Source organism: Embiotoca jacksoni, unplaced genomic scaffold (assembly GCF_022577435.1).
Source record: "Embiotoca jacksoni isolate LCO1_2020_lvr unplaced genomic scaffold, fEmbJac1.0.p SCAF_19, whole genome shotgun sequence".
In the NCBI taxonomy this organism is placed as follows: Eukaryota; Metazoa; Chordata; class Actinopteri; family Embiotocidae; genus Embiotoca; species Embiotoca jacksoni.
In genome coordinates this window covers 9,028,801-9,056,478 of record NW_027185329.1, presented here as the reverse complement: position 1 = coordinate 9,056,478, position 27,678 = coordinate 9,028,801, and the positions used below count along the sequence as shown (strand labels likewise).

The 27,678-nt window shown below is 40.4% G+C and overlaps 1 protein-coding gene across 8 annotated transcripts in view; it reads right to left on the bottom strand.

The window, feature by feature from the left end:
• Window positions 1-27,678, bottom strand: part of ptprsa (protein tyrosine phosphatase receptor type Sa) — a 228,639-nt gene that overhangs the window by 66,654 nt on the left and 134,307 nt on the right. For 7 of the 8 annotated variants that reach the window (XM_069153384.1, XM_069153386.1, XM_069153385.1 and 4 more), the window contains exons 6-7: window positions 26,203-26,391; window positions 10,015-10,125 (exon numbers count right to left, since the gene is read on the bottom strand). In XM_069153384.1, coding sequence (XP_069009485.1) covers window positions 10,015-10,125; window positions 26,203-26,391 — 300 coding nt within the window. The other variant, XM_069153387.1, reaches the window with a different exon arrangement.

Below are 27,678 nucleotides of genomic sequence, written 5' to 3'. Positions count from 1 at the left end.
ACAAATAATGAGAAGGAACTAAACTAACAGAACTGCTTCAACAACAATATAGATTAACAAGTAAGCAACGATTCATAGCAACAAGGTTCCATTGACCAATATTTGACCCATCACAGCACAATTAAAGACACAAAAATCTATTACGAGTTTCTCATCTTTGGGGCTGAACTGCTGACATGTACAACTACAGCATAACCTGATCACCAAGTATGAAGGTGTGCAGTAAAGGCCATGTGATAATGCTATCACATAAGGCCACCATGGCAACCTGGAACTTCCTGTCCTCTCAGGCACTCATGCCAAACAGGAAGTAGGCCATTACAGGCTCCTCCCACAGCACAGGAAGTATAGGGTTACTGGACTATTGACCATCTCTGTGAGGTCTCTAAACACACTCTAGCATAAGTTTGTACTTGACACCTGTCTCTACTTCCTAGTTATCTTAAAGATGAGAAACTTTAATCAGATTTTTGTGGTTTAGGGTAGATCCACTGGACAAAGCCTTATTAAGATCTGACACGGTTCCATTGATAGATGCAGCTATCAGTTTCACAGACAGCATGCATAAATAGATCGAGGTAAATTAAGGAGTAAATGATAACAAAATCAGATATAAAAATTGAGATAAAATGCATAGAGGAATATAACTGAAGGGTCGCTAGCATGCCCAGACAAAAGACGATTGGAGAGGAAAGTAGAAGTACAAGATAGAGGATATAACATCCGAGGAAAGGATAGAGAGAAAGGGAACAGAGTAGCAAAGAGGGACAGAGGAAGAAAAAGAGAGGGGGAGGTTGGAGGAGGGTAAAGGGGAGGTAACCCGCTTCAGTGCTGTGTAAACTTTGTTTTTCTTCAGCTAATGTGACAAAATGTGATGGTGGCACATTGTCACATCGCAGTCCCAGTTAACACAAAATAAGTATTGAGGAACAAGGTGTGTGCCTAGAAATACACAGAAGAAAAATTAGAGTATTTATAGCTAGAGAGTCTACTATCACAGAGTGTTGGAGTAAAGAAACAGAACTGGATCAACATGGGAGTAGAAATCCAGAGATTAAGACAGAGAGATAGAGGGAAAGGGAAAGAAAGAGGTAGCGGAATAAGGGCAGAATGAAGGCTAGGAGCGGGAAACAGGGAGAACCTCAAAACTCATGGATAGGACTGGAAATCTGAGTGAAAGGAGGTTGATAATGAGCTTGAGACGCAAAGGAAGGGCGTGAAAGGTACTGTGTACTTGCATGTGTGTGTACGTGTACATTTTTTGCATTGTTATAGGCATGAGTGTGCGTGTGTACAGTATGCAAGAGTTAGAGAGTGAAAGAGTATGATTTAGCAAAAACACTGTGTTCATGAGAAGCATCCCAGCAAGCACTTGACAGATAGTGACATGCAAGAGGTGGCCAACTTCAGTTTTAATCCAAATGAGCAGAACGTTTTCACAAGATTATATAATCTAGGGTTTTCCTTGTCTGTGTTAATCTAGGGTGGGCGACATTAGTATTTGATTTGAAAGCTTGAGCCACGTTAAATTGGAAAATTTCGTATTATTATTATTGTTCTTGACCATGGGGAAATCTTCTTTTGGTACATTTAAAAAAGTACATCTTAACAGTTTTGAATTTATTTGAACAAAAAGCGGAAAATCTTGAATACAGGCAAAAGCTCTTGGATTATTGATCTATAACTTTTACCAAACCAAAGTATCTACATCTATTCAACGTCAAAATGTTTGTTGGGAGGCAAAGGTTAAAAAGAGAGAAGGTACTAGTAAGGATGTAGAAGTAATAAAAAAAAAAAAAAAGAGATGGACTAAATGGAAGAGATGACTTTAGAGACAGACAAGACAGGAAAGACAGGGACGAGAGACAAGACACGAGGCAGAAAAAAAACAGACTCAAGCAGCAAGACAGCAGACAAGATAGACAGAGGGAGACGGGCAAACAGATAGTGACGGATGGGCACGCAGACATACTGTACAATACGCAAAGGGAAGGGGAGGGGTTTGGGTTGTCGGAGAAAGGGAGGAGGAGGAGGAGCAGGAGGATATAAGTGGGGGATAGAATAAGTAAACTGTGATTCTAACTTAAAAAAAATCAAACAAACGAAAAAAAAAAAAAAGATCATGGTTCGAAGTGGGTTTGGAGGTCTCACACACTGGGGCTTAAAATCAAGAATCAACTACACATCCCCTCCTTAAACATTGCACCTAAGTGCAAATGCAACTTGGGACGAGTTTGGGATGGGTGGATGTGACTTGTGTGTCTGTGTGTGGAGGGAGGGTACGTAGGGACTGAGGGGGAGTTTTAGGGAGGACACCGAGGGGGCATCAAGGATAGGTAGCATTCCAAAATACACCGTGTCGATCCAAATGGGATTCATATGATCGTTGCATGGGACAATTCAACTATTCCACCAAACTAAAAGGCACAAATATCACCTACACACACTGAGGGAATTTTTACCTGAGAGCTGAAATGTACTGAAATGATCACTGACATGTAAACACAGTATGTTGACCTGTAGTCCATAAGGGCAAAGCTGTTTAGTAAATAAAAGCACGTTGACATTATGTGGAATCTCCAAATGGTAAAAATGCATCAGCCACGTTTGGCTTTTAACAGCCATTTTATATTCAGTCATAGAACACATTGAATTCTTCCTTACATGGAAAATATTTTTTGGTTTTTAACGTGGCATTGTCAGTAACAGACATAAATAAATCACAGGAGGGACCTTTATCAGACTCTGTTGGGCTTTCTATCCTCATCCGAACTACTCTATGTGCATCCTCTCAGAAATCTACCGTTAACCTCCATTAGACTGTTACCCTGGGCAAGATATGACCTGACCTTGAGGGCAAAAAGTTCATTGAGGGCCTTTGAAGAAATGCTTCTTAGTGGGGCACAAAAGTACACTCTGGGCAAATGTACCAAGAAAAATGGTCAGTGGCAAATCTGAAGAGCATTCTGTTCTTAAAAAAATTCAAATCTCTAACAATTTAATCTTTAACAAAAATGTGTCAATTAAAAGCTCTAAATTTGTTGTGATATCAAAGAATTATAACCTGTTCTACCCTGCCTGACTGTAAGAAAAATTTAATTACGGGACACATGACCTTTTGGTTGACATGTGCTTTGTTTCATCTAGACACTACGTGACTGTGGGATATTCTACAAAAAAACATGTTGAATTGAAAAAAAAAAAAAAAAAAAAAAAAAAAAAATCCTGTCATATCGGGACGGAAAATATATCTTTGCATTATAATTTGTCAAAAAATGCCTAACTGAACAACAAAGGTGAAAGGGCAGCCCATTCCTCACACGGACATGCATGGGTGTGGCTATGCCATGAGTGACATATACAGGTGCGCCCCCATCCACTTGGGCAGACACCAGAGAACCAATACAATCCAAAAAATGTCACCCAAGCCCATCCAAGCATGCCATTCATTCCCGAATATAGCATTGTTCCAGACACACACACGCACAAAATCAAATGAAAAGAAAGAAATGAACAAATCCACAAAAAGAACTACGTCCGAACAGCATAGACAGTACCAGAGTGCAGCTGTGTTCAACAATGAGGTATGCATCAATACTATTAGATGTTTTTCAGCTATGATTTGTCTCATGGATTTTGCCTCCAATTCAAAGAATGGTGAAAACTGAAAAGGGTAAAAAGGGTCTGCTTAGGTTTTTGGGAAACATCCAATCAAAGTGTGTCTGAGGGTGCTCAGGTCAGCCAATGGACCGGGAGCTTTAGTGGCTGAGTGAATGAGGTTTCCCCCCAGGAAGATGTCTCTGGCTGCCTTCGAGTACCTGTCAGGGTGGCATAGGAACTAACGCCCGTCACCTGACGAATGCTGGTAACTTATGGCTATGGCTGCCCAGTGAAATTTGAAATAGTACACCAAAACTTCCTTGCTTTATAGACTTTCTGGTACTGGGACGCCTAACAATGAATGGTATCTAATCAAACTGCAATTTGTAAACCTGAAGCCGGGAGTGTCTTCCTGTCAGCAGCAAAAACCATGTGTCTGATGGGAATTTGGTCTTTGGTCACAACAGAAGATCAAGTACTCAAGGTCAGTGGATGCTACAACACGTTAGACTACAGATTGGGAGAGAATCTTAAAACGCAAAAGACACTTTGTGGAACAACATTAACTGTGCATCTGAATGTCAACATCACATGCAAATGAGTTGCTGCACTATCATTGGCTGGACACAGGCCTGTATGATATGACTGAAGGTTCAGGGGAACTGCCAAGTCAATGGTCTGGTAAGCCTAGACAAGCTGTGTATTTGTGTGTGGAACCCTCTCCTATCCTTCCCCTGCAGTGTATTGACAGCGAAACAAAGAAAAAGAATCCCAATTGCATGGACAGGCTCCTCATTCACAGAGACCAGGAGCCCAGCCGGCCCATTTGGAATTGAGAGAAAATAAACAAACATATGCCTTTCATTTGGACTACTAACAACATATAATCTTGTTTCAAGCCCCAATGTGGAGAGAAAGACAAGAAGCCTTACATTGGACGAGGTGAGAAGCAGTCGAGAGAGAATGCCAGAGTACTGCACTAACTCTAATAGTGGGCAGTGTTGTGGAGGGATTTGTGCCAAAAAACAGAGGTCAGAAGGTGGACATTATCGGCCATTTTGGTGAGGCAGGTTCTGCTGCCCCAAAATGAAGGGGGAAGCCAAAATAATGTGCAGCCTTTAGTGTCACCTTGAAGCTGAGATTACACCCTCTTGCTGCCTGAGGACACAGGAGCAGTATGGAGATCCTTTAGTCACACTTGCCGGGTGAGGCCTACGGCATTTACATATAAGCCGCAGGGGTCGGCCTGTATTAACATACCTGGGCTGCGCCAATGCTAAACAGTCACTATGGGTGGCTCATCAAAATGGAAATTATTACCTAAAGGAAATTGACAGGAATCATAGCAGGGGTATCTAATAATAGCAAGCAGTGGATTGAGGGGATTTCAGAGTGTATCACTTTTTCTCGATTGTCTTACAGGTAAGGTGACAAGCAGCCAAATGATACTGCAAATAAGTCCCCTCACTGTGGTGATCCCTTCAGTGGGTTTTATCAGTCAGATTGGGAATGGGAGTATATTCATATATTTGCATTTGAATAAGAGGTAATGAAACATTTGTTTTGTATGAAAAATAAAATGCATTTCTGATCCCAACATCAGGTTATTTTTTTGAAGGGTGGCTATCATTCTCAGGACTCCTTGAGACAAACATCTAATAGAGATGGCAGGGTTTTGCTTTGGCCAGTGAGAACATAAGGTGTAATCTAGCTTTCTTTCCCAACATTACACACAAATGCATAGCAGGGCATGCAAGCACATCCAAAAACAAGCAGATACCATTGTAGGAGGGTAGACATGCACATGCGTACATGGCAGCACAGTCTTCCTGCATCGGTGTTACTTTCAGGACTTAAGAGTTGGATTTATGGTTCCAAAGCAGACGTAGCCAGGTTTTTCTTGTTGTTTCTTTGGGTGGGATTGTGCCATAAATTGTGGATACGACTGTGTATAGGGCAGCATGGTAAGACTATTGAGTGGCGGTTTTGACTCCACTGTTACAATTACTGATACAAAGACTTTTGACAGCCAATTGAGTTTTAGAACCGAAACCCTGAGTTGTGTCTGCTTGATTAGAAAGCATGATTACATATATTTTCATTATTATTTGCCTTAAGAATAAATAATGTGGCAGCTGCAATGCAAGGACATTGCCTTGATGTGGAAGTCTGGGGCTCCAAAATATATCAGCTGTAGAGTAGAGCTTGTCTTGCGAATATGTTTGGGCTTTGTCGAGCTCGTATAAAATCTTGACAAGCAAAAAGGCTCATCAGTTACCTGAAAAAGACAAGTTCAAATTCTCTTGGCTTGCGCGTATTTTGACAGTAACTGTCAAAGTGCCCTTAAGCAGAATCTGCCTGGGCTCCAGTGTTTGGTTAGAACAGCTAGTTTCCAGAAGTAAATTTGGTACCACTCTTATGGATAAATTCATGTTACCCAAGCATGGAAATTGCTAATTAGATTTCTGTTGGAGGAGTAGTCTTTTTTTTTTTCCATATGACTTTCAGATACTTCACAGAGATCAGTTTAATCCCCTAGAGATCAGCACACTCTGACAGACACACATACAAATACTGCCACTCTCAGAGGAGACTGATAGTGAGAGAGTGTTATCTCTCCTACCTGAAAGAATGATGTGCTTGACCTACCCAGACTCGCTGAGCTACATCTAATACCCCAAGCTACAAGCCGTAGTTCCTTCCCAAAAAAATATGTATCTTATGTATTCATGACACTAGTGGAGCTGTAAAATGTACAGGCAAGCTCACTACAGCAAGCGACATGAGATTCAATTTTGATGTGATTATTCTACACAGCCAATCGAAACACAAAGCAGTAAACACTTTTTGCATTGATCTCCAATTCATTTAGCGCATTCTTCTCATTACTGTTCGAGGACTACGATATGAATGCATAAAAAAAAAATACAGTTTTCTTGTACTTAGAGAATCTTCATTCCTTTAGTTAACCTGAAAATAAATTATATTTAATGTGTGTTTGTGTGTACAATGGGAGGAGGGCTTTTGAATAATAGATTAGAATTTGATTGAGTGTCATGACTGTGAGGGAACGCAAACAGCGGTTATTCACCAAAACCAATCACATCTAGCTCCCAACATTTGAAAATAAAAGTAGCTTTGAGCACCCGCTAAGCAACAGCAAATGTGATGTCGAAGTCATTATATTATTATTGATCCACACGACACTGTAAATGGCATCCCTTAATGGCTGCCTGAAATCACCATGGAACCCAATCAGACCCAATCAGGTCTAATTTTTTCAGTAATGGATTGCTATAAACAAGATGACAGGAACACTGGCTGTATACACACTTATTATTTCATTCGGCATTTGCATTTGCACTCCGAGACTCCAAAAGCAGAGCAGCATCATTTTGAAAAAGAAACACAAATCTCACAAACAAATGAATCACAAAAATACATTTTTTTAACAGAAAAATAAGGTCAGGAACAGAACTGAAACAAAATGGAAAAACACACAAACACAACACCATAATCACAACACAAAAAAGAACCCCAAAAAAAGGTAAGCCAAAAAAGGAGTGTATCAGGGAAAACACTTGTAGAAAACCAAACAAAGAGAAGGAAACAACTGAACCAAACACAGGGAATGCAGAAAGTAAAAGACCATTGCGGCCAAAGGGATTTTGTACAGGCATGCAAGCGCAGTTACATTCTTCCATCATGCAACATGTTCTGTTATTTCCACGTGCTGGGTTTCCATGACAACACGTGCAAGAAAGCCTTTAGGTGCAGAAGCAATACCAAAGGATGCAAAAACGAGAAAAGGCCCCACAATGCAAACATAAAAGTAAATTAACAAGACCCGAGCTAATCGGGTTTGCTTTCATCATTTCTTCCTTGGAAATAAATAAAAAATTTCTTTCATAATCATTTAGCAGTTTGGATTAACTGATTAGTATTTCTTCAAATTAGTAATTAATCGAGCTCTGTAATAGGCAAATACAGCTAAAATTTTTCAACATGTTGATTTTTTTTTTTTTTTAAATGTGGGTTAAAAAAAGTAAAAAAGAAAAAACACACCAACCTTCTCGAAGCTCTGAGGGATGTAAAGGGGTTGATGCAGAACACAATGACATGAGGAGAAGAGAAAAATAGGGGAAACACAGAGAGAGTAAAAAAAGCCACCTCAAGGTGTTTAGCTGCAGCTACATTTCCCTTTTCTTTAATCTTTTTTTTCCTCCTTTTCCCTTGTCCCTGCTATCAGTGACACCCGTCTTGAAAGTACACTTGCCTGCCCCCCCTTAAATAAACCAAAACAATCAGATTCACCCCAGTGGCCGCACTGTCGCCTGGTAAGAAAAAAGTAGTGAGGCGCCACTGGAGTCAAATCAAGCGTACCATACTCATAATTCAAAATTTCACCAGCTCCTTATAGCCACAAGGAGAGGCTCCTGTGGTGGCCGTATTTGCTTTTGTTAGAGAAGGAAACCAAATAAATATAAAAGAAAATAAAAAAAACTAATGAGATAGAAAATTAAAAAAAAGACACAGTTTGGGATGAAATTAGCAGCTGCAGTTCAAGACTGGTACAGTACATGTTTTCAGAAGCCAATCAGTGGCACTGTCATTACGGTTTCTATTTGGGTCTTATTTGCCCCAGTGCAGTATGTCCCAGATACCATTTAGGATTGTTGTGTTGTTTTGTTTTTTCCTTAAAATTGATCCCTACCACAGCTGCTAATCTCAAGTGCATTTTGCTTCGTGAACAAAACATAGTCAACATCAAGTATCAGAATTGATTGACAAAAGTTAACTGAAAACAGACAAAGGTTGACACCATCAAAGCATAACAAGTGTGTTACATAGTGTGAAAGTACTTCAGTAATTATGACCCCTGTGGACTCTTTTTAAATGCATGCTGATGGAGCCAGTGTTCATGGAGATTGCATGAATTGTTGGAAATGATAGGGTATAACTGTGTGTTTTAGACCAAACGAACTACTAAACATCCCACTGCTGTGTCAACAAAGTGTTCCCATTATTGTTATTTAATGACTCCTGTAGAGCCCTTGACTATAATTTCTACCATGCTGTACACGAGCGACGTGGATTGCTACTTGACATTGTCACTGCATCACAGCGGAGATGGCATGAGCCTCCAGGATGAATGCTGGTAAGAAGAGACACTAATCTTGATGAAGCGTTTTTTTTTTTTTCTTTTTTATACCTTCAGCTCCTCACAGTTGAATTTGTCTTCCCTATGCTGCTACTTCACAGGGTATGATAATAGCAATAATAATGAAAAAGCAGCTCCCTGACCCATTTTATAATGTCAGAGTAGTGAATTATTTATTGGGAACAAAGTTATTTGGTACACAGCAGAGGGAACAAGCTGAGTAGATACCGAGGCATCTTTATTTAATATGCACAATATAAATAATACATGTCGAAAATGCATCTGCTTCAATTTATTAAAGCTCCCTCAACTGGGATTCATTGTCATTTAGCATTAGTGGTGGAGGGTAGGTTTTTGTCTTCATTGTCTGTTTCCTATAAAACTCAACGTTCCTTGTGACTGATTGTTTTTTATATCTTCACTTTGCTGGAACATGCCAGCTAAAATTAATACTGACTGTAAAAGATAATAGACCAAAGCAGAAACAGGGGAATAGTATGGATTAATGCTCCAGAGCAGCATGAAGAGGAGAGTAGAGGAAGTGTTGTATTTGTATGTAACAGGGTATTTTTTTTGGTGTAATACAGAGCAGCTGACTGTGTTAACAGTCCCTTTCTATTAGTTATCCTCCCCCAAATCTGGAGAAGGCTACGGGGTTGAGATTTTGATTGGTGTGCAATAATACCTCACCACTCAATCAAAATCAAGACTTACCGTTGTGCTCCTTTACCTGTAAAAAACTAATCAAAAAGAAGTCCTTTCAGACTCTTTTTGGGTTCCAACTTTGACGGAGGGGGAAACATTTGATCGGGCACACAATTACAGGTAAAAGGCGTCTTACAACCGATAAAGTAAAGACATACGGCTTGTTGTGCTACACATTTCCTTCCGAGTGAGTAGGGGAGGGCATTAAAAGACAAAATGGAGCATAACATCATAACAGAGAAGAACATTAGTTGGTCAATTATAGTTTTGCATTTGGAAGTTTCAGTGCATATGAAATTGCATTTATGGGCAGGCAATGCTATCAATGCTAAAAGATTTATATTACTCGGGTAGTAATTCGGGCTATTTTGCAAAATACATTTTGTGAAAATACAGCTAGGCTAGAATTGAAGCAATTATCATTTGTTAAGCTCAACAGTAAAGCCACTTAAAGAAGAGCTGCACTGTGAAGACATTTTTAGTTAGAATGGGAAGATGTTTTCATTTTTTCATTTTCGGCCTGGCTCTTGAACCGGGTTGCTCCCTACCTCGCACATAAAGGTTAGCAGGGGACGAGTAGCGCACGCCTTCGACGTTAGACGCCACGCACTCGTACTTCCCCTGGTCTGTCTCCTCGCTGTTCTCGATCTGCAAGGCACCTGGGAAATGACAACATCCAGCAAAGACAAGAAGGGAGGGGGGGGGAGAGACAGAAGAAGAGAGAGACAGAGAGAGAAAGCAGGGAGGAAATGATTAGTCAATCTGTCTGTGACAGTGCATGAAGGAGTCAGACAATCTTCTTAATGGTGGGTATCTTGAATTTCTCAGGACCATTTCGTCAAGAACTGTTTCTCTCTGCAGCGCTTATGCAGATTGGCATGACGAACTGGGTTCCACTCCAGACTCAGCCATCCATCCGCAGATAAAAAAAAAAAGAGGAAGGAATTAAATAAATAAAAAATGTGGACTGAATAAGTCACACTAAATTTGTAACTACTGTATGTTGGTGTATGCAACTCATGTAAGATGTCTTAGACAAAAAAAAACAGCGACAAAGTAATGAAGTAAGGGTGATGAGAGGTAATGGAGATGGCCTGGTAATCTCAGTGAGATTAGCAAATGATCCTCTGCATAGAACTCACCCGGGGAGCGTCTGTGTTTGCTGGGGTCATGTTAAATAAACACTATCACGGTGCAGCCCCTCTGCAACTCTGTCATAACCATGTAAATAATGACAAATATGATTTTCACATGACATGATGTAAAGATATATATAAAGGAAACTGAAAGAAAATCCATATGTGTAGATTCAGTGTACTTATTGCCATAGTGATTTCATAGTTTTAATTTAGTTGTAGTTTCTTTCATTCATTTGTCTGCTGTGTTTAAATAATTTTTCTACCGTGTTGTGCTTAATCCATATAGATCTTTCTCTGAACTCCACCCCCCCCCCCCCCCACCCCATATTGTCATTATTATAATTTACATGAACAGCTTCGGGCATGTGTGTTTTGATTTCTTATCTCTTTTCAGATTTGTACCTCCTGTATGTGCAAATAAACTCAACCAAAATGCTTGGCAGCAACACTGGGGAGAGGGTGTTGGAGGGGGGGGACAAAGGAGGGAGGTGAAACAACGGGCGTCAGATCATTCCTCGTTAGAGCGCTGTTGACGGCACTTCCTGATGATATCATTAGGGCTTCTGGCTGGCTCAGCAGACAGATTGCAGCCCAGGCCTCCCTGACAAACACAGCACCATCGCTCGTTAACGTTCAGCCAGGAAGCATCAATATGCCAGCAGCTGCCCTGGATGCTTTGTAATATACCATAACCTACTCCATCACATCAGCAAGTCGAGTGAACACAATGTTGTACAAGGCCACGATTCTGGAACATTGGTGTAATAACGTGTTTCAGCTGTGACACAAATGAGAACATCGATCCCGCTTAATTATAAAGATAAGTCACACTCCTACCTTTTCCATGGCTTAATACTCTTTAAGTATTTTACACCTTGGGTCAGTGCAAATATCTCTACTCTTAAAAAGAAAGCTGACCTGAGGCTACAACAACCTATAGCTTTGGTCTTTTTTAGCTTCTCTTCATTTCCCTCTGCAGCTTAGATCATCCTCATCCCAGGGAACTGTCCCTGGCACACAGCTCACGAACCAAATGAAAACATCTACCTGCAGAATGCAGGTGGTACAGTCTTTACTGTGGGTTTATGCAAGCATCTGATTTGGATCTATTTGATGTGCGCTTGGAACAGCAAATGCCAGCCCGGTGGCAGGTGGGTTGGAATGTGCTCAGAAGCCTCGCGCCTCAACGCTAGAGCGACCACAAAGTAAGGACTGTGTGAAGTTCAACTCCAGGCGGACGCTTCCAGAGAGCTCTGCCAGCAGCTCATCAGCCTCACTCCCTGCACCGAATGATAAAAACCCTGGAAGCCCCCTTTCTGGTAAAACAGTTAAATAACAAGCAATGTTCTATATATGCAGTAATATAAGTTTTTATTCCTACCAGCTCCTGCTGATCTGAGCTTCTGACTGGTTCCAACAAATACAAACATCTCCACCTAAAAATTATATTTAACGGTTTACAAAACAAAACCACTGACACGCTGATGGCTGACATAGAGAACCAAATGAATTTAATTGAGAGCCAATTATTCCAACATTGGCTGCTGTAATTGCACCTCCTGGTGAAGCAGAGAAAGCAAGGACAAGAGAAAAACAGAGGAGTCTCTTTCAGAGGATGGGGGGAGCGGGAGGCGGGGGGAGGGGGGTGTAGTTTCATCTGCTCCTCACCGTCTTTGGTGGAGGCTCCTCGCTAGGTGATATTATCTACCGTTTCCAAGCTCCTAGTGGCTTCATTACATATTCTAGCTCTTATTTCAAAGTGGAGCTGTGAAGAACACATGGAGAGGCATTCCACTTGCAGAACAGAGACAGTGGGATGAAAGTGAGGGAGGTAAAAAAAAAAAAAAAAAAGCCAAGCAGGAGAAGCCAGGAGGAAAGAGGAGGGACATGGAAAAGACAATAAATGTGAGGAGCAATGACAGAGAAGGAGGATTTAAGATGTTATTTATATATCATATTTCGTATTTGTTGTCTTAAACTGGTCTATTATGATTCTGTCTAAATATTCTCAGAGAGAAAATACTAAAACCTTGTTTGACACTTGGAACAGACCCATGTGAAAATCGAGGTGAATTCCTGTTTATTTCATTTCATGTCCCAGCTTTGTATTTTGTAAACTATAAAGATTATTCAAAATTATTCTATCCCATTATGCAATGGGCAATGTCTTTAGCCACATAAAAATAAAAACATCTTTCTCTTGTGGTGAGAAGGCAGTCACTTTAAAGCCTGATAATATTTGCATTTAAAGACAACCGACCTCTAAGATACAGATTCAAACAAATCCTCTTTGATGTTCTATCTCCAGCAGCAGCACACACACGTGCGCGCATAAAGCAAACTCCAGCCATGTGTCTCGTTCTGCTTTTTGTCTTTTTAAATGACTGCACTCTCTCTGTGTTTTGCATAATTGCGCTCTGTCTACTCTGCCAGCCTGTGGCTCACCAGAGCGCAAGTGGCCAATGGCATTGGCTTCTTTTATCAGGGAAAAAAAGCTAAACACAAGGAATGAAATAAATGCTGAAAATTATCTCGCACAAACACAATAAAAAGCACCCACCTAGTCTGTTCACACAATGGTTGTTTACTGATAAAGACTTGCCCGGTGACAAACAGCAATTTATAGTGCAGCTCACAAAATGGCCGTACTGTGCTTATGAAGGGAGTCCTATATGGGGCCAAATGGCATGTAGTCCTTGTCTCCAGCTATTAAGTCTTATCACAAACAACAATTGCAATAACGAACACAGTTGTTGTTGTGCTTGATTTCATAAGCAAACAAGACAAATGGTTTATGGCAGTTGACTAATCTGCTCGTCAGGACATGGTGTGATGAATAATAGTTTTATTTAATGTGATACCAGTGTTGTTTGACTGTTTTCTGATTGTTCGAGAAAGACAACAAACTAAAACAGAACAAATATGACCTTGCAGCTAAAACAGAGCTAGAGTCCCAATAATAGCAGAAAACAGCATTGTTTTCAATATTTTTCCACATAAAAAGTGATTGCTTCTTAACCCCCCTCCCCTCTAAAAAAAAGCATTTATTTTGCATTACAATGCAAGTATTAGCTATAATCCAGCATGATGGGTAATTAATGAGTATAACTTTACTTGCTATGTTATCATCCTCAAGGACGCTTGAAAAAGTCACACCAAAGTTGAAAAGACACCATGTGAGCTGCAGTGGGAATTGATCTGAGAATGTCCTGGAACAGGACAGACTCTCAATCCACTTATCGGCTACACTGACCATCAGTAAAAAGCAGAACGAATACCCCTGCTGAGTTATAATTCATGATTTACTAGCTCAGAGGACAAAAGACAGGAACATCTTTTTGATGATGTATGTCTGCTGCACCGTTAGGGTCCAAAATAAGAAAATGACACTGGCTTCAATTCAGGCAAATGAAGTCCCTGATAATAATGACATCATTCCATGTGGACCAGTTAGTCTCCACCTCAGTCAGACTAACCACCAACACTCACGACCTCCAACCTCCTTTGCTACTCACTCCTAGCTGTCTTGCAGTATGTTCACCGCCTTCATCCATTCAATGAAGACGGCTGTAATGGGCAGTGGGTCTGGAACATTTGTCCCAGCCGTGACAGCTGCCCTGGTTAACAGCGCTGCATGCCTCAGGCTGATCTGATGAGGAGCGTCGAGGTGCCAAGCTGTGATAACAAAGACGGCTGCCCGGGCACAGTTCAACAAATACATGTTTTTCAATCTGGGACAGACATGCTTGCACAGAAACCAGAAAAAAGCAGATACTTTGTTCCAGTCCTCTTTAGTATATTAATATTTGCAAGGATTTAGATTTGTCTTGAAGGCAGGACGACCAATCTATTTACTGGCAGGAAAAACTCTAGAGACTTTTGAAAGCATTTGAAAGATTTCCTTGCCGGTTTTAATGTCCTTTCTGGAGCAACAGACTAGCAGGAAATGTCATACCGGACAAAATGGTAATGACAAGAGAGGCAAAAGAGGGTAAGGCTTGGGAAAATCAGAAACTGAGATGTGGAGAAAAAAAAAGAGAGAGGGTTGGAAAGAGAGTCTCATTTATGAAAGGTGCAGTATACAAAATGAGACTGAGAGAAAAACACTAAAACAATCAGAGAGCGGTGGGAGGAAGAGTTGAGGAGACTGACAAGCACAGAAAAACAGACAGGCAGATGAGGGCATAAAAGAAAAGTGAGGAGGGGCTGGCATGGATGATTAATTTCAGAAAGTGCCTGAAGCCGTGGTCTGCCCACCCCGGTTGCTGCTTTGTAGCAGCTTTGCCATGTGTAACCCCCCACCCCACGTCCCATTTGTGTAATTCAATTAGTGTGCTCCAGTGGGCCTTGATTGATTTGTTTAGGCGATCAACAAAATAGCTGGCCAACTCTGACTCTTTCTTTCCCTCCCTCTTGCTCCTTCTGTATCCCGGTCAGGCCTGCCGGTGGCACGCTGCTCTTTTCATCATTTTATCTCTCTTTTTCAGTTCATGGCTCTCATTAGTCCCTCATTTCTCATCTCCTCTCCTGTCGCCTCCCCTCGTCCCAACACTGCTCTCTGAAGCTCTACTACAGCGCAATTACAGCCCCTAATTAGCACCTTACTGTATGAGTGGATACACACAAATAATAACCTTTCTAGCACATAAATTAAACTCGCTTAAGTTTACACAGTAATGAAGAATACTATACTTGTGAAATCTTAATGTTTCAGCAGCACTATTGATTGAGGAGAATTTGCTACAGAAACATAAAACTATGTTTTGAGTACATAATCCCATGCAAAAATGTGCTTTCAAACATCATGTATAAATATTAAAAGCCCAGAATTATTCCAGCTCACGGGTTGGTGACTCAAAAAAAAACGTACATTCAAACGCCATTTGCAACTATAAACGAAAACAACATGCTGGAAGTTGAAGATTTCCGCTGTGAACCCCTCAGTTTGAATAATTGCACAAATGAAGACAGCCAGTGTTGCTACACGGCAGCCAAGTCTGGACTTGCCATTCTCCCACTGTCTTTCTCTTTTGTCTGCGTCCTGGCTGTCACTCGGGCACGCTCAGCCACCACCCCAAGGTCATTACACTGTGGTCGCACCAGCATGGGGCTCCACGTGTGATGGCATTGTTGTCAGAGCCCATCTGGTGGCTTGTAACGCTCCCATGAAATCAGTAATGAAGCAGGTAGGGAGTCGAGCTACCTTTAAACGTATCGCGTACCTCAAGGCCAGCACCTGCATGGCTTTGTATAGAAGTTCAAACTAATTGCAGTTTTACGTTTATAATCCGATTTTAGAAGGAGTGACGTGAAATGACTCAGCAGTAGAACAGAAAAGTCTTACATCAAGCTTAGAAAATGTCCACGTTTTGAAGAGGAAGAGTAAACATTCGTGTCCTTCACCTCGATTGCAATTATATTTAATTTGCTAAGTCTTACACAATTGTTTATTTCCTTATATATATGCGCCATACGCTCCTGATGTCAGCTACACCAAGATGGCGACACGGTGGGGAGAAATCTTTTTCAGGCCGCCTATCTCATGATAAAATGCAGAGTTCAGAAGTCTTGCTTGCTGTTTGCCACAATATGATTTATGAGCCCTTATTAATCAAACAGAGATGTGAGGAGGGCTAGATTTGGCAATGTTGGTCATGAGTGAGGGTTTTAAAGAAGTGAAGGGTTTGAATTTAGGCACACAAAAAAACTCACGATGCTCTTGAATGTGTTTGATAACATGCTACTGTTCAGAGATTCACGCCATGTACTGCTTGTATGCAGTAGCTGAGGATGGAGGACTTTAACCTTCCACGAGAAGCTCTTCTGTCAGAATGAATAACCTCCTTTACTGTCCCAAACTGTAATTGTAAAAGCGTTTATTCCATTCCCCCGAATACACGGACAACCATGGCAAACTGAGATATTCACTTACCTGCTCAGCCTGCGGAACAAAAGCATTTTACAACAAACACACTGAATCAACTGGGAGTGCGGATTTCAGCAATAAAGCCTGATGGAAAATTACAAGTGAAAGTTAAACTGTCCAGGGAAAAAAAATGAGGGGAGAGGAGGAATTATTTGAACAAAGCTTTTGTATAATTCACAATAGTCCCACTGCTTTACATCTGTGTCATTCCATCCCTGCCTTGATATCCTTCTGTTTATCCTCTGACATTATAAAAGCTGTTTTTTTTGTTAAGGGTGTACATGTTGCCATTGAAAAGGCAGCAACTGCACCAAGCAGCCTCCCTGCTGCTTTGCCTTTACGAGTTGCTGTGTCGTGGCGCGATAGCGAGGGAATTAAATCAAATGTAATAACTTATGCCCACTTTTTCCTTTGACAGACCACAAGTATCTCCAGCTATGAGGGAGGCGCATCAACATACACGATGTGGCTGGTGCCCACGTGGGGCACAGAAAGATGAGAAGGACATCAAAGCAGAGAAGGAGAAGGAAGAGGGGGTGGTGCTAAAACTGAGTTGAAGAAATTTCAGTTTTTTAATAGCCTGGTCTTATCGAAAAATAAGGCCGCCGTGGCCAGCCTCCTAACTTCTTCCACCCTCCAACAGCGGCCAAAATCTTAAATGTTACAGGCACGAAACAACCAAACCGCCTTGTAACAGCCGTCACCATCCCTCCCTCTGCTTTTAACCTTCCCTGTCCTGCATCGTGACCAGCTGGCAACACAACTCTTCAGTAGTTCCCTGACACTGATGAGGAGGAGGAAATAGCAGGAAGTCACGAACAGTGAACGCACACAGAGGTTGAAGAACAGTACATCAACGATGACATGGGAGTGTGAAACACATATGAGCACTCTCACAAACTGCGTACAGAGCACACTGAACACAAACACAGATGACGTATTAATATTAGTGAATAGAAAAGAACGTTTGGCACTTTTTAACAGGAAAGTCCTCTTGTTGTTTCCCATTTTAAATCACTTTGGTGGAAAAGTTATTTCTGGTTATGTGTCAGTTAGTCTTTTTTTTTTTTTTTTTTTTTTTTTTTGCTTTTTTATTGTGTTGGTTAACATCTTACCTCGAATCGGGGTACCCTCTGGAGGAGACACAAAAACGAAGACACAACATCAGTTTAGTTCAAGGTTAATGTTAGTAATAGTTAGGAGGAGGTGTTTGGGTTGAAAGGCTCACTGAAACTAGGTTATCAAACCATTAGGTCGTCTCTTACAGAGATAGGGACTCTTTCATAGAAATAAAAACAACACCTCTCATTGCTGGTATCACAAAAGAATGGGGAGGTTTGTATGGTTGACACGCCCCATTAGCTTATCATTCTCTTTTTGTCTTTCCCCCTCCTCGCCTTAGATATATTATGAGGGGAAGCGCAATGCTTCATTGATAGAGCTGAAGAAGCTTGAGATCTTGGCATGCATTTTATCATGGCTGCAACTCAGGCTGAAAAGGCAGAGTGTGAGAGGTTGGGTTTCTTTAGATGACATGGGATGCTCCAGTGGCATACGCCCAGCCAATTGACCTTAAATAAGAGGTCAGTAAAACAGTTAAAGGCACCACGATACTAAACTGGGTATCCACATTATATGAAACAAACCTTTTTAAGGGAAGGTTGGGATCGCCACTGAACTAGAATTTCAGACTGTACCTTCAGGCAACCGCGAGTGAAATGAAACAGATTGAAGTTCTTATTTATCCTACAAGTCATAAACCTGTTTAACGGTGACAGACAGACTCTTTACCTCAAGCGTCATCCTTTTCCCCAGTCATTCAATCTACCGGCTTTTTTCCATTGTTTCATTACACAACAGAGTTGTATGTTTCTCTATTCTTTGTTTATTATGAGGCTGTATTGTGTTACATGCTTGACAGCGAGCCAAATGTCCCATTAGGGACAATAAAATATTGAACTTTTTCAGTCACTGGCTGGTGGGCTTTTTAAATGTTGTCTGAACAATTGCAATGTAAAATATAGGCAGAGCTTTGGGTGTGGGTATTGGAGCCAGTTTAACTTCAACCCCTTCAAACTGAAATTAAATAGTTTTTCTGCTCTTTTTTTTTTTTTCCTTTTTCCTAATTAGAGCTGCTTCTCCATTATGTTTCTCTTTCTATCTGTTTCTGAGTTTTTGTATATCTCAGTGTTTCCCACGGTTTCTCCCTCTTGTTTTTCTCTTAGTCCCCATTTCTAAATTTAAGAATGACTTAGGGCAACAATGTGCCTTTGGTCATCCCTTGAGAATGCCAGTAGGGCGGCGCCAACCCATGAGAGGTGCCCTACTTGGCATAGATGGCCTGCAGGCAAAGTCCGTAGAGCCTAACACTACACGCCTGCCCCTGTATGTGCATGCAATCTTGCAACTTGCCAAAAAAAACATGCGTGAGTTCTGTAACCAATAAAAAAAAAAAGCATCTCTGCTAAAAATAAAATAAAACCAAGAGAACCTGGCACTAGATGTAAGATGTCTATGCCCAAAAACTTGTATAAGACATTCTCCACAGATAAACTATTTATAAAGGAGTGAGAATGTGAGCATACTTCAGATCAGGTACTGCATATATATAGTTTTCTAGAACCAGTTGCAGATCAAACGATAAGGACAATAGATTTTTTTTTGTGTGTCTTTTTTTTTAAATCTACACAGCAATCTGTATAGGAATGATGAATGATGAAGCCATAATTTACATTCCAGCCATTAGATCCCTGATAGTAATCTTAGAATTTTATCCTCAGGTGTGAAGTAGCCTAACTGGTAAAGTCTGTTTTAATAATTATGATTGAGAAGTCAGAGCGATGACGGTTTACAGGTATGTGTGATAAATTAGTGATACAGGCACTATAAATAGCCCCTGTGGTACGTAAAGACGGCTGCTGTGCTGCTGGAGAAGCTTGCTGATGTGGCACAGTCGGTTCAAGTGCACATCTTCTTTGCTATTTCACGGACAAGTCTAATGAGTAGTGCAACAGGCCCAAGTCTAGACTGCAAACGCATGTTTAGGGGCATTCCCATATCTATTCATGACAATGGAAATGAGTTCCATAATGACTGAGACTTATAAAGCAGAACCATGCATACATATAAGTTCATAGATCTGACAAAAGGAATGCATATGTGTATTTCTGTCAGCGTGTGCACACAGTTTTAGTTGCAAATATGCACATAGTTTTATGCACATGGCCCCTGGTGTTTAGGATGTAAAGTGGTGCCTGCGATTTGCATACTCTACACGGTACAATAAGGGATGTGGATGGCTTGGTAGTGGGGATGAAATTTCCAATACCTTCTGGTCAAATTGTTATTGCATTTCTGCATACAGACTCACCCTTTGTGATACCAGCAATTAGGATTCAGTCACTGAGTTTGAAGTTCTGCCTGGTTTACAATGCACCTCCATTCATAGTTCATTCCTTTTTTTAGGGATGCTGTGATGGACTTTGGCTTGCACTTCAAAAATAAATTAAGAAGTCTATGTTTATATGTTCAAAGTGTGCAGTTGCTGAAATTAACTCTACCGTAAAATGCAGAGTATCTAATCTATTGCAACAATTGTCCATAATGTGCGACTGAAATGGGAAAATATGGTGTGGATCGTTTGTAGAAAACATTTCATAGATATATAAAAATAGAATTTGTTCTTCCATATTTGTTATTATCAGGATTTGTGTACTTTGTAAAACCACCCTAAACGAATATTATTATTTAGTATTCATAAATAGTGCAGTGTGCATAGATTTTCCATGGCGATAGCTTAGAGTCATTGAAAAACCAGGCAAAACCAAAGGGACATATTAAAAAATTCTGTAATGATTCTGGAGAACACATAATCATAAGTAATCACAAGACAAAGGACAACAGGGCTCTGGGAAGGTTACATTGTTATAGAGTTAGAGTTTGATTAGAGGCTGCAGGAAGCTGGTTTATTTTTGCTTTAGCCGTGATGAATTTTAGTCGAGAGTTAAGAGGTTGCTAGTTAAAGGTTAGAGGTTAAGGTCAAAGTTAGGTTAAGGTTAGAGTTAGGTTAAGGTTAATAAAGCAGGGTTGTAAGGGGAGGGGCTATCACATGGACCTCATAAAGAACTGAGAGACAAAACACAGGCTGAAAATAAGGAGCGTAATGAGGAGGGCGAGGGATAAGAGGCGTTCAGTTCGAGGGTTCAACAGAAAAATATAACTTAAAAAAAGAAGGAAATGGTCATTGTAACTTCTAATTTTTAACAATGAATTTTGAGCAATTAAAGCAGCATGAGGAGATAAAAGTAAAACTTAGCAAAGGAGGACCAGGCAGGTTGAGTCTGCTCCAGCCTGTATTCAATTACAATGGCAAATCCACCTGTGTTACTGGCATGCAACCTAATGGCCATAAGCTCCCCTTCTAAACTGTGGTCAGCCAGAGGTTGATCAGATTAGGGTGACAATGACCTAAATATATCTCTACATGCTGCCGTCCTTCTCATATTATCAAGTATGATGGTATTATTTTTTTCCACAGATCAGCCCAGCTGTTTTGTTAAACAACCTTCTGAATATATTAAAAAACATTATCGAAGGCTATAGTCTGGCCAGAGGCAATCTGGCCGGAGATGTTGCCCATCTGTGAGAGGCAAACGGGGTTGCGTGATTGGCTGAGTGTTAAAGTCTGACCAGCCTCCAGAGGACGTCTGGCTGACCTTCTCCTCACCATAGACACCCGTCCAGAGATCCTGGTGGTGTCGCAGCAGATCTCAGGGAAAACCACACACTGCACAGGTTCCCGCCTCTTCCTTCAAAGCAGCTTTGAGGCCAAAGAATGTGAGTGTTTTCTTAAAAGAGTGAACTCAATGTGACTTGCACATGTGCATAAATCTATGTGTGTAAAGGGAGCCATTTAATGTCAGGTCATGATTTTAAGCCTTTATTAAAAAGGATGGTAATGTTTATGAATGCTCTTACAGATCCTCACGCTGTCACTGTGGCCTACGGTTAATCTGTTCTGGTTGACAAGGCCACCGAGGGCCTGGGGTCTGTAGCTATGGGAACTTGGGGAGAAATGTCAGGCTCCCGACACACTTGTAGAAGAGCTCCTCAGGGGACCCCGATGCAAATATCACTGCCCCGCCAGCTCAGCATGCTCTGGAACATAAGGAACCATCCTGCCAGCTAGTCAGCGATTTTGCAAACAGTAGTAAATATATTCAAAACTGTTACTGTGATGTTATATCTATTGTGCTGAGTGTGAATAATTCAGATCAGGAATCACACTTCAGCATCACAGAGTGAAGGCCATATCAGAAAAGATGTGAGGATTTGTTTTCAGGGGCTGGAAGCTGAGAAAGTTTTTGAACTCATTTGCCAGCCCATTTCCCATGTTCCCCGTTGTCTTCCCAAATCTCGTGCCTTTCTATTTTACCACCATTTCTGGTAGAGGACCCACCGGTCTACCGAGTTATACCCCCTAAGGCTTGGTAGTGTGCCTGATGAAAAGGAGCAAACGGATAGCCCCCAGAAACTGTCAGCAGCAATCAGATCAACAGAAGCATCTGGAAATTTAAAAAAAAAAAAAAAAATACCCGCCACAGCAACGTTTCAATGTTTTCTGTTTTTTTTTTTTTTTTTTTAAGTGCATTTGTCAATGAAGAAAAAAAACCTCTGAGCAGCCATCAAATACTTTTAAAACCCAAGATGACCCAAGATGGCCACTAGAAATGCTGAGGGGATGAGAAGATGGCAGCCTGAGGGGATTGAGCATGGAGCCTTTTCCTCATCAGCATAAATCCTGCCTGGCTGCTGAGCCTTACAGCAAGGGGGCTAAAGAAAAAAAGGCAAGTTCCCAAAGCTAACATTAAACTTACGAGAGCCGTGGTATTTAAACTAAGAAAAGTAATTTCCTTTTCTGCCCTCCTACATACACATATAGTTTCAAATGTAAGTAAAATATATCCAGCCTAAAGTGTCTGGGTATATTTTTGCATGTAGTTCAAAAAGTCAGGAGTGAAATATGTGGCTACATGTAACTATCAGTTGAGCGCTTGCCCTATAGCCTGGGCCATAAAGTCTTAGTAAGACTTTTGGGAGCGTAGGCCAATCTGGCAAGAGAAGAAAATGCTCTCCTGAGAAAATATTTGGCCAAGCCCAGAGGTTTTGACCCAGGCGAGTGTGGGATAGGAAGGTTTAGCCGTACTGCAGTGGCCTTCACCTGTAAAGAACTCAAGATTCTTTTAGCTCCTATCAGTACATGCTGCTCTTTCCAGGGTTATTTTTGGACCAGCAGAGCTGTTACTGTGAAAACTGAGTTAAAAAGAAATCATGGGTTTTGCTGGAGAAATATGTTTGCTATATATCTCACCAACACGCCCCAAAATACTGTTGGCTGTTATTGCACAGGAACAACTGTCTTGGATTCAACAGAGTCCAATTATTTCCTCAAAGCCGGCTGTCTTGTAATACAGCAGGGACACAAAAATAGAGGTGGTAGGGGCATCAGCAGAGTAAAATATGGATCATGTGGTCAGAGAAAAATAAATAAGGTTACAATTACTTCAAAGGTAAACTTGGAATCAGTAAATCTGCTAAAACATTGTAGAAAAGTTGCCTGAACTGGTCAGACTTAATATGTATAGTAGCATTATTGTAAAGAAGGATGTTGCCTCAAAAGACTTGCTCAACAAGTTATTCTCATATAAATAAAAAATTGTGCTGAAGGAGGACATTGATGCCTCTCCAACTCTGCTGTTTTTCTGTTCGAGTGTAGTCATTTGAAAGAAGATAAAGTTGACATTAGAAGGACTGTGGGCCAAACAAAAGTAAAAGAAACAGAACAGAGGGAACAAGTGGGAAAAGAGGACAAGGGTGAAGGGAGAGCAGGGAATTCATGCATTTTGGAAAGTCGTTTAAATATGCCATCTGCTTCAAGGAGAGTGGGTTGGCTTGCTGAGCTTTGCAAGACACTTACCAAAGGTTTCTGAAAATGACAAAGCAAGAAGTAAATAGAAAAAAAGAGGAGAACAACATAGTTGATTTTAGGTTGAGGTTAAAAGTGATTACTGCCCAAGAATTAAAGGAGCTACAGTTTAGTTGGGTGTTGTGTCACACGTCAGTGTTTTAGCAGATATTAATACCATAAGATATCATGGACGGAGCAATGAATGTTCAAGCAAATGTAACTTCTTGTTAACATAAATTTTACTAACAATTTATAATTCTAATTAGAATTTTTTTGGGGGGTAGAAATCGTATTAACCCATTTCCGTATCAATTATCAGTAGTTAAATTTCTCAATTGCATGAATTGGCTGATTGTATTGTGTATTCCTTAATTTTGGTTAAACTTGTGTTCTGGGTCACAACCAAATGAAATGTGTTGAAGACTGCGATGTGGACTGATGCACATCTGAGTTTCAGACACAAATACAGACAAAACAACATTGTAGAAGAGAGAGACAACAGAACAACAGTCTGTTTCAGTTAAACAGGACACACAAAAACAATTGAAGGAATCATGAAACAGATAGAGACAGATGATACAGAGGTTAGACAACAGACAGGAAGCTGAATTTCTTGATCCATCGTCTACAGAGGCTCAAAACTCACAAAGCCACGTTTATAAGTGTGCCAGGTAACTCAATTATATAACACCATTACATCAAAAAAGACAATATAATCCAAGTACTACCGGAACACATTACGACTGGGTAACACACAACCTGTGATATACTGTACATTTATATTGGCGAAAAAAAACATCAAAGCACTCTATTACAGACTGTAATGACACAATAAACTTGTCAATTCAGCAAAATCTTGTTTAGTAAGAGGTTAAACATCTGGCATGTAAAATCGTTATTATCAAGTCGTATTATGATACCATTATTATGGTTCTTATTCTCTACTATTCGTCATGAGGTGCTGTGAATCTGAACATTAGGGCCCTGTAAAGACTTTGACCAATATTGCTGTGGAGCAGCATTTTAAAAGCGGATTAAAATTGTGTTTGTTTCACATAATTCACATCCTATTTTTAGTATCTTGTTATTTCGCCGATCAAAAGGTAACACACAAACAAATGCAGTAAAGCACCAACACTGTCACAGCAATAAACACTGCAAATATTTTGCAACTGTGTTCTGAAGAAAGTAATGTACGAACATGTTTGTTAGACCTTAAGGATACACATAATAAAGTTTTGGTGAGAAATACTGAATGTAAAGAACTGTTCATATACAAGAAAACAACACAGGGCTCCAATAACGTCAAAGGCCTATTTTTTTTTTTTATAAGTCTGCCTGCACAAAGAGATGAACGTGAAGGGGAAAATATTAATGCTAGCGCTCTCTTCTCAAAACTCCCTTGTGGAGGCTCTTTGTCCTCAAACCTAAGTCAAAAGCACTGGCTGAGAGCCATTACCAAAGCACCTCAGGACAACCTGACAGGTCCGAGGACCACTATGAGTCTACAACATCGTCCCAGAGACAGAAAACTGTCACATATTTAAGGTTTTGATTTTAAATTTTTAAAATCAAATGTCTACCTGCAAAATTGGGGGCATCAGTAACTTAAAGATAAACCATATCTAAAGACTTGCTGTATCTGCGAAGGCATGAATAATGAGATGACAAATTGATTATTTTGAGTGTGCAGCTCTTGAGGGCCACAAGTAGGGCAGGAACTCAATGGCAACAGACTCTTTATTTAGTCTTGTCCACCCTGATTTACGTTTGCAGCAACAAATCAAATAGGAGTCATTGGATTTTTTTCAAATGGTGACAAATCATCGACCTAAAATATCTACCCCTTATTGCCCAGAGCCAGTACAGGGCCTGCACTTAATTAGCTATATAATTAGACTTTGGTTTACTGGGCCTCTCAGTGGGGTTTAATCAATGGGAACAAGACAACATATCCACCACTGAGTTGTGTCAGTAGAACGTGGACCTCGTTCTCATTGTGTGTTATGACATACTTGTGGGATGTTGTGAATCATTTGACCTCATTCAGTAATGTTACACTCTTAAATGTCATTTCTTATTATAACATATCTTTGGGATGAAGGTCTATGATGGTGACAACGTGCTCAGAGCACAATGGCTTTCACGCTTCACTTTATGTTATTGCTTCCACTAATTATGTTATATTTAAATGTTTGCTCAGGCTAACACACTTTGGTTAGCTTTCAACACCAGTTAGTCGTGTGGTGCTTTGGGTGCTTTTTGTGTCTTTGGCATAACATAAAGCTATAAAATATTACCGTTGAAAGAATTCTTTGCTCGCTTGGTCTAATGCAACCCTTTTCAAATTTGTTGGATAAATCTGTGTAAAAGCCAAGTTTTTAGTCTCTAAAAAATATATATCTATATTTAGATAGACATTCCACAAAAAAAAGAAAATATGTTGTTTCACTGAGTGTAGCAGAAACACGTGCCCTTTTCCAGACAACACATTAGATGTGTCTGGAGGTATGAATTTTGTGTGTTGTCGGTCACATTAGTTAACAATTTGAGAACAGGATATGCCGGACACTATAACCACATTTGCTGCAAAAGACATGAACAACCATGTTATTGTGAGAAATGTCCTGGCAAATCTAACAAGTGCTTGTGTTAGTAAGAGAGGGGAAAAAAAGCAGCAACATAATGCCTGAGCTTTCCTTACCTGAGCGTAGCTGTTTGATCCGCCCATTACTTGCACTCGGGTCAATGGGCAGGAAGTCTTTATACCAGGTGATTTCTGGGTCAGGGTTGCCACTGGCGGCACAGAGCATGGTGGCTGTTCGCGTGCGCTCCACCACTTTGAGTTGAGGGCCCATGTCAATGTTAGGGAAGCCGGGTGGGAGGAGGTCCTCTGTGAAAAGAACAAGAAAAGAGTGAGTCACTCGACCTGAAAAATCAAGAAGTAAAAAAGTTCCCAATCCAAAATAATGTTTCTTGTTTGTTACTCTGATTAGGGTTTAAGTATTTTTGACACATTTTAGGATTTTTAGAACCAAAGGTTTCAAGTGCACTGCAGCAATTCAAATCTCATCAATATCTTCCAATAAAGGTATGGAACCTCACAGGAGTTCAAGTGGTATAAAAGATTTTTAGGTGAAAATCTTTGTCGAAAAATGTGTCAACCGAAGGACAATATTCCTTAACTGCGTGTGATCATTAATAAACTGTGGGAATGGGTTGCTGAACCCTGTACACACATTGGTAAACAAAGTGCACACACTATCAAAATGTGCCAAGTTCCTCACTTTAGCCCCTTTCCGTTGGATGTAAAATATGAGTAGAGCAGCTGTACACGGAAGCAAATGAACCGTATGTGCTGATAATTTATGTACAAATTTGAGGATCATTTTTCATGTCCCAGTCCAGATTCCAAACTTCAAACAAGCTTTCAGATTAAAGAAAGGCATTTTTGTCAATCTGTGTGCTCTGTTTACCAGTCCTTTTTGGTGCCACATTTAGAATTTTGCAAGAGTGAAATCTCCAAAGATTTTGTCATCATAATTTACCCTCAGTTATTGAGCCAGATGTACGTACGGAATGTGAGATTTATGACTAGCCCAGATAAAAGGATAAACCAATCGAATGGTGCTTTGTCTGATTTCTTTTCTTTCTCATGAGGCATTTTAAAGGTTAGACGAGCCATCCTGTAACCAGATGCGTGCAGATCCACTATCATCCAGCTTGTCGATTAAGAACCGTGTGTCTCGCAAATGCCTTTCCTCACTCCCTGCATGTATAACTTCAAATGGTATAACTAGAGGTAAATAAATAGCTTTAAATGCAAGAAGAAAAAGGTTAGCAGGGAAGCAAAAAAAAAAGTGAATAATACCATACAGGGAAAAAAGGGCTGGTAGTCAATATGAAGTTACTGTGTAACTCTGTGAAACTACCACTTGGTTGAGACACACAATAATCCAAAAACAGACCATGATGGGACACCAGTTAAGAGCTGTAACTGAACAGATGTGCGAGATCTGCATCAAAAGGTACAAGAACTGTGTAGTTAGAGTTCAACATATTTGACGTTGTTATCATGATTCCTATTGCTAATTCAAGAACAATCACACTAGTCAGAACTTGTTAAGTTAGAAACACAAACATTGCAGTATTCTTGCAGCTAATAATCATGCATGATTGA